Source organism: Oxyura jamaicensis, chromosome 1 (genome assembly GCF_011077185.1).
Source record: "Oxyura jamaicensis isolate SHBP4307 breed ruddy duck chromosome 1, BPBGC_Ojam_1.0, whole genome shotgun sequence".
Classification (NCBI taxonomy): Eukaryota; Metazoa; Chordata; class Aves; order Anseriformes; family Anatidae; genus Oxyura; species Oxyura jamaicensis.
In genome coordinates, this window is record NC_048893.1 from 12,068,580 (window position 1) to 12,083,671 (window position 15,092).

The 15,092-nt window shown below is 44.4% G+C and overlaps 3 protein-coding genes across 9 annotated transcripts in view; 1 reads left to right on the forward strand and 2 right to left on the reverse strand.

Moving 5' to 3' along the window:
• Window positions 1–483, reverse strand: part of PHTF2 (putative homeodomain transcription factor 2) — a 65,291-nt gene extending 64,808 nt beyond the window's left edge. For all 5 annotated transcript variants that reach the window (XM_035315553.1, XM_035315550.1, XM_035315551.1 and 2 more), the window contains exon 1: window positions 291–483. The gene's annotated coding sequence lies outside the window, so the exon portion shown is untranslated. The remainder of the gene's footprint in view (window positions 1–290) is intronic.
• Window positions 484–797: 314 nt separating this feature from the next.
• Window positions 798–5,035, forward strand: TMEM60 (transmembrane protein 60). 2 transcript variants are annotated; one of them, XM_035315555.1, is made up of 2 exons: window positions 798–948; window positions 4,384–5,035. In XM_035315555.1, exon 2 carries the CDS (start codon window positions 4,427–4,429, stop codon window positions 4,829–4,831), a length of 405 nt encoding a protein of 134 aa, XP_035171446.1. In that variant the 5' UTR covers window positions 798–948; window positions 4,384–4,426; the 3' UTR covers window positions 4,832–5,035. The 2 variants fall into 2 exon arrangements, with proteins under 2 accessions (XP_035171446.1, XP_035171447.1); XM_035315556.1 differs by lacking the exon at window positions 798–948 and adding an exon at window positions 1,366–2,154.
• Window positions 5,036–10,710: 5,675 nt separating this feature from the next.
• Window positions 10,711–15,092, reverse strand: part of RSBN1L (round spermatid basic protein 1 like) — a 52,487-nt gene continuing 48,105 nt past the window's right edge. For both annotated transcript variants that reach the window (XM_035315547.1, XM_035315546.1), the window contains one exon: window positions 10,711–15,074. In XM_035315547.1, coding sequence (XP_035171438.1) covers window positions 14,418–15,074 — 657 coding nt within the window. In that variant the 3' untranslated portion in view covers window positions 10,711–14,417. The remainder of the gene's footprint in view (window positions 15,075–15,092) is intronic.

Consider the following 15,092-nt stretch of genomic DNA (forward strand, 5'->3'; position numbering starts at 1 on the left):
GGCTGAGGGGGCGAGGGGCTGAGGGGGCGAGGGGCTGAGGGGGCGAGCCCCAGCCTCGGCCCCAGTCCCCGATCGCCGCCTTCTCCTCACGGCCGGGCCGGGCTGGGGGAGGCCGCGGGCCTCAACCCACCGCCGCCGTAAGGGCCCCCGCTGAGGGGCCGCGGGGCCGGGTTCTTCCCCAGCCCCTTCCCCGGTCCGATCCCGGTCCCGTCACGGCCCCCCCAGGCGACAGCAGGCGCCCACGGCTCCCCCCGGGGGCTGAGGGGAAGGGGGGGGGGTCCCGACCTTACCGCCTGCCCGGCGCCGCACCTCGGCACCGCTCGGTGCTGTTCGGCTCCACTCGGTACCGCTCGGCTCCACTCGGGTTCGTTCGGCTCCGTCCAGCACCGCTCGGGTCCGTTCGGTTCCGCTCGGCTCCGCCAACGGCAGCGCGGGGAGCGCGAGACTGAGAGGAGGCAACAGCTGGGGGGGGGGGGAGAGCGAGGCGCGCGCCGCGGGGGCGGGGCCGCGGCACCTCAGTCGTGCAGTCCCCGCCCACCGCGGTGGGAGGGGTCAAACGGTGAGTGGCGGCCGTGCTGTCCAATGAGAGAGGGAGAGTGGGTGGAGTTGTGGTTGATGGGTGGTTCTTTATGGTGTGGGGCGGGCAGAGTGATAGGCAATCGAAAGGACGAATGGAAGGTGAGGAGGTGGGACGGAGGCGGGATGAATGGAGAGCCGCAGCCAACCGCGAGGGGGCAGCCCTGCCGTGACGGGCCTGCCTGCAAACAGAGCGGCGGGAGGCGGGCTTTATCTCGAGCGCCGTCTGAGCGGCCCAATGACAGCGCGGGGCGGCGTGATGAGCGTCCGCGCTGCCCAATGGTGGTGCGGGGCGCTGGGCGGAGCTGCTTGCGGCCTGCGGGGCCCGGCCGGGACGGGACGGGTCGGGCTGCGACGGGCCCTGCCCCTGCGGTAGGTGGCGGGGGGACCCCGGGGGGGCTCCCGGAGCCCTGTGAGGGGCCTGAGGGCAGGGGCGGGAAACGGGAGGAAATAGGGGAAAATGGGGAGAAATAGAGGAAAATAGGGGGAAATGGGGGAAAATAGAGGGGAAAAGGGCAAAATAGGGGGGAAGTGGAGGGAAATGGGAAAATAGGAAAAATGAGGGAAAAGAGAGGCACGTAAGGCGGGAGATGGGGGAAAATAGAGGGAACATGGGGAAATAGGAGGGGGAGTGGGGGAAAATAGAGGAAAATAGGGAAAAATGGGGGGAAATAGAGGGAAAAGGGAAAAATAGACGGAATAGGGGGGAAATTGGAGGAAAATAGGGAAAAAATGAGGGGAATTGGGGAAAATAGAAGGAAAAAGGGAGAAAATAAGGAAAGCAGTGGGGGAAAAGAGGGAGATAGGAGAAAATGGGGGGGAAGGAGGTAAATGGGGAAATAAGGGGGGAAATGGGGGCCAGCCGAGCAGCAGAAGGGCCGTGAGGGACCCTGGGGGCATTCCCGCGTTCAGTTCCCCCGCCAGACAACTCGGTGTGTCCCTTGATTAACCTACACTGCTGTTTAATTGGGCGTCCCTCTCCCGAAGTTTGCTGAGCACCAATCAAGGCTTACATTTAAGCTCGTAGGTCAGCTGTTACTGTAGGGCTGAGTGTTAGGTTAACTCCTCTGCTTTGTTTTTTCCTTCTGGAGGGGCTATAATTAGCTTATGGGACGTTCTGGTTATCTAGAGCATCCCACCAAGGTCAGTAACGGTACTCAAGCAGTGTTCCTCATTACTGATAAACTCCACTTGCTGCTAATTACAGGAGTCCTGTAAGGAGCTGACAGCTTTTTTAGTTCTGCACCCTGCCTTTGACATTGCTCCTTCACAGAAGAACTGGTTCGGGCTTGTACCAAATTTGCATCCTTCTTCCAACGGGAACATCTTGGGATGGCTGCCTCCAGCTGGGAGTCTGCAGATCCCCCTCTGCTTGGCTAACAAAACGTGGTCAAGTGCTCTGTGTGATCAGACCCTTCATCACTACGCCAGCTGCATCCCCAGTGTCAGTGCACAGAGTTTTATAGCTTTCTGTACTTGGGCTACAGGGCTATAAGACAGTACCCTTGGATTCTTTGAGTCTGCATCCTCAAAATGTAAAATTGAATGGAGCCCTGCAGTTCCTGTCCCATTGTGCAGGTACGTCTCCTGATTAGATCAGTGAAAGGCAATATAATGTCCCCTGCTGAGGTCGAAAATTTCATGAAGTGAGCAACCTTCTTGTTGGATAGCCCCATCTAATACCTCATCGGTAGCTTTCTGTTTTCTCCAGACAGCTGATAGCCTCTTCTTTGAGTATCGATCACCTGATACTCCTAAGAGTGTTGAATTCCTTCCAGGCACAAATTTCCAGCCTGTTTCTTTGGTTTCTCCTTTCTCCAGTTTGCTAATGAGAGATTCTCCTCCTTGTACTATCTGTAGCAATGATAGCTAGAACTGTTTTTCTGGAATTTTTTGATGAAAGGATTGCTGAAACAGATTCGGGTCACTGCAGTCTTTACTGTAGCCACAAACTTTCACTTGATACTGGAAATGTTATCAAAGCACAGGAAATATTTAAAGCGGACCATAATAATTGTTCCATCATCCTCTCTATCTGCCAGCTGGTTTAGGTGTGTTCCTACAGCAAGAAAAGAGCAATGCTATCTAAGCTTCCTTCTAATTTCCCAGCTTAATAGCAATTCACTCCTGTGCAGAGGTAACTGCTCAGCTCCACCCCTCCCCTAAGGATGGGGTCTCAGTTCCACCTCTCCAGTAACTGCCTTTCCTCAGACATTTTGGCAATCCCAACAGAACAGAGACACTGAAAAGTAAATTACAAAATACCAAACTTCTTTTTTTCCTAGTTCAGCTTAAGGAACTGACCTGGGTTGGGGTCACCCAGATGCCAGAAGGAGGAGATGCACTTACAGCAACCCCAACTTTGGTTAGTTTAGGCTTGGCTGGATCATTTCTTTAAGAGAAATCCCACTGCTTTGCTCAAAATTTCATCTGTTCAAACTTCAGACCCAGCCCGAACAAAACAGTAGGGATGTTGAACTGTGTATCAAGAGGCAGGTTGCAGTTGTGGGGAGATGTTAGAGGTGCGCAGAACTGTTAACCCCCAGCGGCACCTCCTAGCCAGCTGAGCCAGCAGCGGCCGCTTCCCTGGTTTTGATGTTTGTCCGAGAACAAGCCCAATTCACTGTGCTCATCTGGGGGGAAAAATCCTAACCAGGCTAAAAAGAAAACGCTGCTAACAGTTTTCTGCCTGCCCAGGGAGTTGGATAAGTGTCATCGCGTGGTGTTGTGAGCCTCAGCAACCCCACGGAAAAGGCAGGAGGCAGGGCTGGTCCAGCCCTTCTGGCAGCCCGTGATGGTCGGGTGCTGCCAGTGAGCTGCTCTTCTGAAGTAACCTAAAGACTTTGTCCTGTGGAACCAAAGTTCAGGTTCTTATTCAAGTGGAACTATAGCAGCATTCTAGAATTAATTTTTATCAAGCTTGTAAAAAAAAATCTCAAATGTTTAAAATAGTTGTTTAAGGCACCTGTTTTAGCACTGTGTCACTGCCCTGCAGTTACCCGTCTTTGTAGCATCAATCGTTAAGACCATAATTCTTCCTGCTTTAAAGCTGGTACTTGAGACTTGCAGCAGAATCCTTCTGGCAGACGCGATGGTCAACGTCTTTCATTTAGGCATATAAAAACTTTTATGACTGTAATGGCAGATAGAAACTTGTTTCTGTTTTTCTTCTGTCATGACTACATTGAAATTTAAAAGCGCTACCAAGCCACTAAGTTGATTTGGCTGAAGTAGAATCAGTCGGTGTCTGCATACCTTAAATACTTGCCAAAAAAGCAAATGTTATCCTTAACTTTTAGTATTTTAAGGCTGCAGTTGAATGGAGCAGTTAGAGCTTTCTGGCTCAGTTTCAGACCAGGTCACTTCAGCTGTAGGCATTAGGATCTTTCAGATAGTTTGTTACTTGTGCTTGTTAGCAGGCTTCTATTTTAGTGGGATCATTTATTAGGGACAGGGAAGTGCTAGCTTTACTTCTGAGGATTAACTATGAGTACTTCAGTACTGGAGGGAAACAGATCTGAACATGTTCTCAGAACGCATAAATCCTAAATGAGTTTGACAGCTAGTTTGGGTTCAAAGCGTCCCTTGTTTCAAACAGAGAGGTGGGTCGTACAGCTGCGTGAGGGCACTCGGTGGGTGGAACCAGCACAGGGGAATGGGAGTTAGAAAAGAAATGCTAGGACACGGAGCATGTAGCTAATGTGGAAGGGGTGGGAAAGCAAGAAATTGGTCTGCTTTACCGATGATGCCTCATGGTTGATACCGTGACATCTTCTGATGCCGGCCCCTGTTTTTTTGTGTTCTTAGGTTGTTGCTGACCACGGGAAGACTTCCTCTCAAAGCTGTTTAAATGAGAATGTCCCTGGCGCAAAGAGTACTACTGACATGGCTTTTTACGTTGCTCTTCCTGATCATGCTGGTGCTGAAGTTGGATGAGAAGGCACCATGGAACTGGTTCCTCATTTTCATTCCAGTCTGGATATTTGATACTATTCTCCTCGTTATGTTAATTGTAAAAATGGCCGGACGGTGCAAGTCTGGCTTTGACCCACGTAACGGCTCGCAGAACATCAAGAAAAAAGCCTGGTACCTCATCGCAATGCTGCTCAAGTTAGCCTTCTGCCTTGCCCTCTGCGCTAAACTGCAGCAATTCACCACGATGAAACTAGCCTATGTATTTATCCCCTTGTGGGCCTTGCTTATCGGGGGTATGGTTGAACTTGGATATAATATCTTCTATGTACGAAGAGACTGAGCTGTATGGGGTATTCATGTCCGAGACTGGTACGGAACTGCTGGATTATTAGCTTTGCCACAGATAAGATCTCTAGGGCACCACGTAAGAAAATACTCTGGAGATTTCATCTAAACCAGGCTGGAGACCAAAAGTAGACTTGTTCCATTTTTTATTTTAAAATGGTCATACATGCTCTTGTAAATAAAAATATTTGTTCAACATAAGCTGCTCTAATAGGGTTGTTTTGTTACGCAGAGTAAAACTCAATCTCTTCACATGCAGGCGGATCTCGCAAGGAACCACAGCTGCTCCATCCCAGAGCAGGCGGCACATAGTTCTCCCTTACAAGAATTACCCTCACTTTTCTTATTTACGCTGTCATCGAGAAATAACCAGGGAAGGGTACTTCCTATGATTTGCTAAACTTGCTGTAAGAATCAGTAGCAACTGAAAGCCACCACCAAGAGCAAAAAAGGTATAAAGTGACAGAGCATTTTCTTTTTGATGGTGAAAATCCTCTTCCAGTGTGGAAAAAAGGTTGTGTTTTAACTGCTGGTACACAGACAAACAGTACGTTTACCTAGGGAAAATAGTAACTGAACCATGCCAGCAGGTTTGTATTTAGAGAAAAAAAGGGACCACAGTGATTATGATTAGCTTCCCAAGTGAAAAGTCACCACTTCTCTAAGACTGAAGCAGCTGTGTGGGTCCTGTAACGTGTTTGTGCCAGCAGGAAGTGGTACTTCAACAAGAAATACGGTTTGTAATGCTGTAGTGTATTAAAGCCCTGGAGGTAAAGCCTTGGCTGTTTTGGAGCAAATGTACTTAAGTAACAAATGCAATGAAGGGAACTTTTGGGAGGAGCTGGAAATAGAAGCCTGTTTGGGGGCTGGAACTGTTCTTTTGGGAGCCAGGATAACGTCAAGTTCTAACATCTAGGGCATAATGAACACGCTTGCTGAAAATACAGATTCATTTACATTTCCTGCGTGTAATGCAAAGAGCCAGGGAAAAACTGCCGATGGTAACAGGAACTGACTAGATCAAAGTGTCTCATTCATAAAATTTTAATTAGCTGCACTCAGCTGGAGCTGTCCTTTAAAAAGGAAAGGTCCTTGACTATGGATTTTTTGCTTACTCTTCAATCACACGCAGCCAGACATAAAAGCAGGAACCAGCTGTCAGAGACCACTGAAGCAACTTTAAGGAGACAGCCTCTTCCAGACTAAGGTAATGGATCTTGGTTTAGAACCTCAGGTAACAAATGGTTTTTAGAGAGATCTAACTCAAGGCTGCTACAGTGTGGTTGTTTGTCCTGCCTTGCTAACAGGGAAACCGAGGGATAACAAACAAACAAAAAAAAACTCTTTCTAATCCTTAGCTGTTAAAAGAGTTGTATAAAAAGTTGCAAAGTACCTACAATAAAATCAACACACCAACTTCTGCTAAGCGCATCTTTGTACTCAGTCCCAGTTTACAAGCCTCACAATTTACAGGGAGCTGAAATGATGAATTCTTCCCTTCAAAGGGAAGGAGGAAAAAAAAAAAAAAAAAAGCACTTTCATTCTTTAGTAGCAACATTTCTTTGTGGGAGGCATAGCTGGGCGCTGCTTAGCTCTGAGAAACCTTCAGCAGTTGCTAAACTGTCTGTCCTGTGTTCTGGATAGACAGGTGCCTGCTGAAAAACAGGCTTCCTTCCTCATCGTTGTTAACTTCAAGCTAAAACAGCACCTGGGGTTAGGATCAGCTGGGGCCAGTGGGGAGGAGGAAGGGCATTCACCCCAGTGCAAGGTTTTGTGCCTGCCAACTATAGGAAATGAGAGAAGAGCATATAGAAACGCACGTACATGCACGTACGTTGTCCGTGTGGCCTAGAGAATGTCCTTGATCTGTACACCAAATCCAGCCCTCCTCCCACGGCTGGCAAGCTGGACTTTCTGTGAAATGGTTACTGGGTGCCTGAACAAATGATGGAGCAGTGAAAGGGGTGCAAGGACTCCCTCCCAAGTCTAACTCCTCTGAACCACTTTAGAAGCACTGCTGCGAACACCTAACAAGCATTTTGGCTAACGTGAGGTGGGCTCAGGCCTGAATAAGGCTTCATCGGAGAAGGGGACAGAACAAGGGCCCTGCTTATGGTGATTTGGCATGGTACAGCACCAAGTATGGAACTGAGCATCCGTGGTCTTCCCACAACTGAGGATTATCGCAGAATAAGCAAAAAAAAAAAAAAAAGTCTTGTTGACACGATGCCAAAAAACCCCACGCTGCTCAGAAGAGCAAGGCAGCCTTCCTCACTCAAGCTGAGCATCTTAAGAAATTGTGGTAACTTCGCTGATGGGAGAATAAGAACTAGCCTCATTAGGACTTCACTGTGTATTAGCGAGGTGAGCAGCAGATAGCAACTGTGCCCCTTTTAATAGATCACCTATTTCACAGATGCAACTCTTAGCTGGACGTTTAGCAGCTCCAGTTCACTAAATTAAGTTGCTAGTTGTTCCTTATCAATCATTGCTGCCTCTCGTTCAACAGAAAAGGATTAACGATTTCAGTGTTGGTTTGATTTTATTTTTGGGGGGGAGGGGGAAAATTTAGGGTTTGGTTTTTTTCTTGAAAAAAAAAAAAGTTTTACTTAAAGACCTTGAAATAAACTACTGTGATTCTGAACGTTGAAGCAACAGTTTCTTTCTGGTGTCCTACACAAAATAATTTATCAGAAGATGTTCTTACGATGCAGCCACTTTGAAGCCCTGAACTGGCCAAGTTCTTACAGAGATACTTGGGTAAGAGGAATATCCCTTCTGATTGGCTATGTTGTGTCAGTTTTAACCCTGACTTAAAAGTGTTGCTGTGAGGCCTTTGTACAAACCCCTTTGTACAATCACTCGTTTTTTGTGATATCAGAACCCCCTTCAGAAAGATCTGACAGACTTCACTGAAGTCCCCTGTGACCTTTTCAGAAGCTGTTGCAGAAGTTACAGCTACCCACAACTACCACGTTCTCCAAGGCGCTGTTCACAGCTGTGAAGCAGAACGAGTACTTCTCACGCTTTCTCTTAAATTTACAGACTCGTCTACCCATCATTAAACGAAACCAAAAAAAAAGCAGGTTTGATAAAGTGTGAAAAGCAGATTGGATAGAGTCAGGAAAAGGGAAAGCTGATGCTGAGATGGCTCGCACCGATTTGCCAGCAGCAGTCGGCAGGAGGAAGTCACGACCCACTGACCTCATGCATGTGAGAACACCTTTTTTCTCAGTATCCATGTCACACTTGACATGGGGTGTGGAGGGGAGAGCTTTACCATCTACCATTTTAAGAGAACTGAAAAGCTTGTTCTGAAATGAAACAAAATGTTTATCGTATGCTGATGATAAATATATATTATCTGTATAATATATATATCGATGGCATATATATGGTGATACATATTCTACATCATTTATTTCTATTCAGATCATTCATACAAGCTTGAACACTTTGGCATGCACTGTAGATGAGCATCTACTTTTGTCTGATCCAGGAAAATAAATACTCGATGCACAAGTGTAAGAGGTCATGGAACTGTTTATCAATTATTTATATTGCTTTTCTTGAGTCGTCACCATCTCAGAGGAGTATGAAGTCTTCTGTTGTTGTACTTGAAAGACACAGCTGTGTGACGTACGTCCCAAACTAACTAAAAATGCTGTAAGAATCTGCATACATGCGTTCAGAGTGCTGCTAGGCATGGACAATAATATTCAAAAATAAGATAGCACAGGACTAAGTTACAGAATCACTTAAGAGATGAAAACAGTACTAATTCTGACAAATACGCGGAGTAATACAGAAGCAAAATTGTAGAGTAACCTTGGGGAAATTTTCACATTTGCCCGATATAAAAGTTGGGGTAAAGATTTCAGTTAAAAACTGGGGGTACAAATGGATTTACCAACGTGAGATTTTGACACTCCCACCAGCCCGGGATTCTAACAACATTAGGTGGTACCTATTTTAACACCACTACAGTTTGAGAACAAGTAACACTGCTTTTCAGTATAATATATAACTTTCTCTTCAGAACTACGTCCTTTGCATTTATTGGCATGGAAAGCTGAGTCACTTTTTGTTTTAAACTAAGACAGATCAAAATAACCAGACAATTTCTGCACTGAGTTAGAGAAAAACAAGTCTGTACCATTTATTGTACCTGTATCGTCTGAAGGTTTCGATGGAGTTAGTCTCACACAGGAGCCCTGTACACCAGGGCTATCACCGAGTGATGAAAAGCATCAATCTTTGTGGATTAAGGCAATTTAAGGAACCACTGCAATTAGCCACTAGACTAACATTCAATATTAATACAATATTTTATCCTTGTACTAAAGTTGGATAAAGAGCAGGAAGAAACAGAATTCTGTAATGCCATTTCCTTCAGCCTGCCTCTCCCAGCAAACCAACACCACAAGCAAAGGCAGATGTAAGAAAACCCTTTTCATTTAGAGTGGAATGACAACGTAAGAGCCAGAAACAATCACAAATGAAGTGTTCTAGTCCTTCGGTACACGGAAACTTCTATCTGATGTCTGACTGAAGGCGACTATGTCAAAATAGGCTAGAGCTTTAGCAATGTTGCTTTGTGGCATTCGTTTTCCACACCTGTGTCTAATTCACAAGGTTTTCTTCTTCTTGGGACACTCTCTATGGGATACCTTTCTCAGCTAACTGCCCCATTTTGTCCAAATGCAACCAGATTCAAACAAACTGCCACAAAAAGCAGCCTTTATCACAATTCTTAACTCTACGAAACGTCACGTTTTCATTCAGGTGGACTGGAAATTACTGGTAAAAGTAAACATATCAAAATAGTTATTGAAAAATAAAACTTGATAAAAATAGAAGTTTCATCTGCTGTTTTAATCGATGTTTGTATCAGAATAGCATAACTGTACACCAAGTATTAAAGGACTATTTAGGACTAACGACCTCAGCAGCAGGCTAATCTATCAGCATGACCAGAACACAAGACAACCAATGTTTACCTGGCACTTCAATACAGCACAGCGCTAAAGCAGGAGAAATATTAGCATCATATTACAGAGCAAAAACAGTGGCCAGAAACTAATACACTAGATTTGCAGAGTCCACATCCCTGATGATTCTAATAGGAACAGCAACCTAGGTACCGTGAAGTCAATCACTGCTGGGTGAGAAGCTGCACACACATGACACAGAGTTGTTTGTATTTCTAAGGAAAATGACATCAGTGAGTCAAAGTCGCCCAAATTTTCTCATGTACGCTGCAAAATCAGTGGGATCTGCACAAAATATCAGTATTACCTATTACACAGCTTTTAAAGTGCTTTTTGTCCACCTAAATTAGTATTAGTTCAACAAGTAGTAAAAGGGACTCACAATCAACTTCAGCAGTGCCATTCGCAGCAAACTACAGATAAATGAAAATTTGTCCTTTCCATTTCCAACTTGGACACATTCACAGTTAGGAAAAAGGCGCTGGTTTGCCTAAAGACGAGGTTCTCTAAGGATGTGACCACAAGAAAATGAATGAAATTACACTGGAGAGCCTGCAAAGTTCTTCTATCATTTGATCCGAATGAATACAGCTGTCGTCCTGCTAGGGCCAGATGGCAATCTACCACCCCACAGCAGTTTATTTTGCCAATGAGCATAAAGAAAACATAGCTCTTTCAACCAATTCAGCATCCTTATTCACATGCAGATGGTAGAAAATAGTCACTTTTCAACAAAGAATGTTTCTCCTGTATTTCTTGGAAGACTCATTCAGTTTTCCAAGTTAGTACTGTTCTGCTGATCCATTTCACAGCATTCTTTTATTTTTTCCCCATTTCCTACATTATTTGCAACGCCAACTTATTTACTGTGCACGTGTATTTGCTTAAAAATCAATTTTATTTATCACCAAGAAACTTTCACAGATGAATACTTAAATCACCCTCTGAAATAATACTTTATTTCTAATACTAGATAGAATTAATATTTCCATTAAAGACGTATTGAAATATTCACTATAGTAACAAGGAAGGGCAAAATCTGCATGCCAGCAGTACCTGTAATGAAAATGCTGTTTCAGAGTCAATTTGCAGGCATTTGGAGGGCTGGAGAATGACAACACCGAGTAACAATTGTATGTAACACATGAAGTCAGTTGCCAGAGAAATGCAAAAGCTCCAGTAATTGAGAGAAAAATAAAGTAGCGACCACCTTGAAAGCTATTGGTAGTGACAGTAACAATGCAGTTCTTCGCTACCCACAGGTACGGTACCAGCATCTAGGAAAGCATTTCTGGGGTTGTGCACATCATGCCACGAGCTGGAACAGCGCTGCAGCACGGGCGATAAGCCTTAAGCAGATTTCTCCAATCTGCAGAAGAACAAGGGCCGAAAGAGGTAAGCGAACCACTGGAGATTTCAGCCGAAGTACCAGCTAATGGGAAGGTTTATACACAACCGAAATCCATGGAGGGGAAAAAAGCAACAAGCAAAGACTAGTTTCAGTACATCAGAAGGCATGAAAGATTTATTGCTGAAGCCCAAGTCTGAATATAAAGCTGTGTGCGGCAGGGAGAGAGGTTATCGCACAGGAGCACTTGAGAGCAAAGACTTTTGGCAGACTAATGAATAACTTGGGAGCTGAATGTCTCTGAAGAGGTACTCCCTCCTAAAGAGGGACCACATCAAACGAATACACCACGGGCAGAGAACAAAAACTGTGTTGTTTTTTAAAGCAAACCAAGAAGCATATGCTCATATTGCCAGTCAGCCCAGACTATCTGCAGCTTGGAGTACAAAAGGAGTTTTGACAGCCATTGGTAATGTCGGAATTATTCATATCCTGTCTACAAGGAGCTGTGTCTAAAAACCAGGATCAAGTTTGTCTCAACAACAAAGCATAAAAATTGTAAGAGCTGCTCCTTTTATCTCTTAAAATTCTGAAAGTGATAAAAAAGAAAAAAAAGGGCTGAAGATGCAGGCAGCTGAGAAGCAAATTTTCAGAACCAAGACATACCTGGGCAGAATTGCGAGGCCCTATCAGCCAAGACCACTGAGCAGGTTGTCAAATAGAAATGAAGTCTTACGTGAAAAGTCATATTTGCTAAGCCATTTCCAAAGGCATTTCTTCAGTCTAGACAGGACCTATGACGCAGAAAACTGTCTGCCATCAAGTGGGATGTATACATTTTACTAAAATCTGATTAAAAATGCTTGGACCAGAATGAATAATGAGCAGATGGATCACCAGCATACTCATTTTCCCTTTTAAGCATCATTTGTATGTAAAAGTTTTTTAAAAAATCAGGATCTATCAGGGCTGGTTTTCAAAAAGCTGAAGCTTTCTAGCAACAGATTGAAAAAGCTGCATGCCTGCTGAGAACAGCCTGCGGCTCTTCCCTGCTCTCAGCAGCAGGCGCAACGAAAGGGAACAGAAGGCTACATAACTGTGTACATGTGCTAACAAAGCCAAGGGGATTATGGTGGCAATTCCCAGACAGTCCAGGGAACGCGGTGGGAGCTGAGACCACGTTTCTATCAGGAAGGCTCAAACCCTTCCATGAACCAATTCATTTTTAAAATCCACACAGGTTGGAGCAGTAACTTACCATGTCACACATGAACCATTTCACTTGCTCATGGAGCGAGGGGAAAGCAAGATCCCTGAGGCTGCAGAACTGGCAGTAACCTCTTAACCAGCATTACTGACAACAGCAGTAGCATTTAGCCACATCCAGGAGATTTGTGTTTCTATTGCTTCTCTAATACATAATTATGGCTATGCAGGAGTCATGTTTAGCAATACAAAGGTTGATTTAATTAATAATTCCTCAGCAGACCTATTTTTGATTTACACACAACAGGGCACGCATCAGTTAAATGGCTGATTTTAGTGCCAGCACAAAGTAACAATCCGAATTTTAACAACCTATGAGAAAGAAATGTTTGAGCAAGAAACAGCTGCAACAAAAGGGCCTTGGGAAGTTGAGCTGGACATCACCTGGGAAAAAAATCCCATTGTTCTATTGCTACAATGGAAGCCAGAGCGATCACAAAGTGTATCAAATGTTGTCAATTAGGTATGTAAGGATGTACAACTTTGAGCAAGGTGTAGGGAAAAAAATCCCCCAAAACTGGAGACAGAGGGCTTTAGAAACAACAGACTTATGCTCTTAAGTTTAAATACTATGTTGAAGGACAGGCTGCAGGGCAGTTTGCTGCTGTTTGTAGCTACCTGAAAAAGAAATATCATTGAGATGTGTTTGAACTATACAATAATATGTTACACACAAATAAGTTAAATTACAGAGTGTTTGCCATTACCACTTCATATGCTAGCTAGCCTTGAAATCCTCTTCCCTCAGAATACAGCCTAGAACTGGGGAGTTCCATAGGAGCAGAGAGAGGTGAACCGTTTACTCAGCCACCGCTATCATTCCCTTGATGAAACAACTCTTACTTCCTAACTGGGACTCACGAGGGATCTTCCTACCAGACCACTGCCTTGCACTATCAGCACATGGAGCAGTTTGAATCCAAATTTGCCTCGGTGAATTTCAGATCACTGCTCGCGTTGAGGCCATTTTAACCATCTAAAAACATTCTTTGTTCTAATTTAGTCAGGTAACTCACCAGCAGTTGGAAACTGCTAGACTCATGTTTTTTGTTTGTTTTTTTTTGTTTTGTTTTTTAAATGGGAAATGGAATTTTCTTAGTCATGGCTTGTGCAGGGGGAGGAGGTAAGCATGAAAAGGAGTTTGCCACCTTGCCCCAGCTCACAGAGATGCCAGCAGTTGCTGGCAGCGCTCCTGGAAACCCCTGGCACCCAACCGTACTCCCTGAGTCGGGAAGGCTGCGGGCAGCACTTGCCTCTGTTGCACATTAACATCTGATGACAGTAGTTTGGGGAGTGCCTTCAATGATCAGCTGTGAAAAGCCGTGTGAAGGGAGGACTGATTTTGCATCCTGACTAATCTTGGTTTACAAAGAATGCCTCAACTCTACCTCTGTCTGCTACAGCTCCTCACGCCACAACGGGGTAAGGGCATCCTATGCTTTAGTGCAGGTAGAAGCAAAAACCATTTAGAGAGGCAGTTTAACTGAATTATTTTTTGCAGATCCAAAAATAAAACCAATCTGTTATTATGAACCTTTATTAAGCGGCTCACATTTCAGTATAAATCACACTAAAAAGATCTTTAAAAAAGATATTTACACTACAGTGCTGACACATTTAAAATGAAAAAATTGGTATAAATAAGCTCTATGGAAAAGCCTGGAATTGTCAAAAACAACTCTGGCTCATCTTACAAAAAATATATATGTTAAATGTCAGCTCTACTCTAAAACCTACAACTCAAAATTATTTAAAGACTTCTTTATGTTAAACCTGCAGTGTTTACAGTGCATCTGGCCCTAAGTGCTTTGATACTTCACAGTTATGGACAGGCACTGAGGAATGTTACAAAGCTACATAACTATTTTCTGTAACAGATGCGAAGGCAAGTCACAAACTCGCCCCACAGAATTTATGAATCTTTACATTATTACATCATTAAGTTTAAAAAGGAATTTAAAACAATATATACAAATTTAGCACAAAAAATCATCTTCTCTTTGTCCGTGCAGTTTTGGATATGATGAGCTATGTTGTCTCATATCATCCGGGTGTATGTGGCTTCCAGGGCATAGCTTGCCTTGTAAGTCCTTGTTGGCAGGCTCAAATTTGGAATCCATTTCAAACTTAAACGTCGCCAATTCAATCCGATCCAACCCAGTCTGCACAGCCTGGCCCCTGATGTCATTAGGTGCCACTGTCTTTTCAGCAAGATCAACATTCATGGATTCTTCTTTTATTCGGTGAGATGCAATAGGTTCATGTTTTATCGGCATAAATTCCTGCTGCAGACACTTGGTCTGCAGAGCATCTGAAAGTTTGGTGTCTTCGGAGGTATTTTTGCTTATCATACAAATTCTGCTGTCAGTCTGAAGTCCGATAACCGAAGACTTGGGGTCTGCAGAGGTCCCTGCTTCAAGAGTACTTGAATTTTGAGAGAGTTCTTCCTCTGAATGATACAGCTTGAGCCGGATGTGCCAAGCCAAACTGCACACAGCTGAAACTGTTTTGAACTGGTGCACAACATTCCTCGGGATAAAATAAATGTCATTGTCAAATAACTGAATTCTGGCATATCGAATGCCTTCCCTTCGCAGCTGATTAAGTTTTGCGTCATCAACCCACTGGACACACTGGAGAAAAAAGGAAAA

What these genes read in the sequence shown, in the direction of transcription:
- TMEM60 (XM_035315555.1), top strand. Translation starts at nt 4,427, where the DNA reads ATGAGAATGTCCCTGGCGCAAAGAGTACTACTGACATGGCTTTTTACG.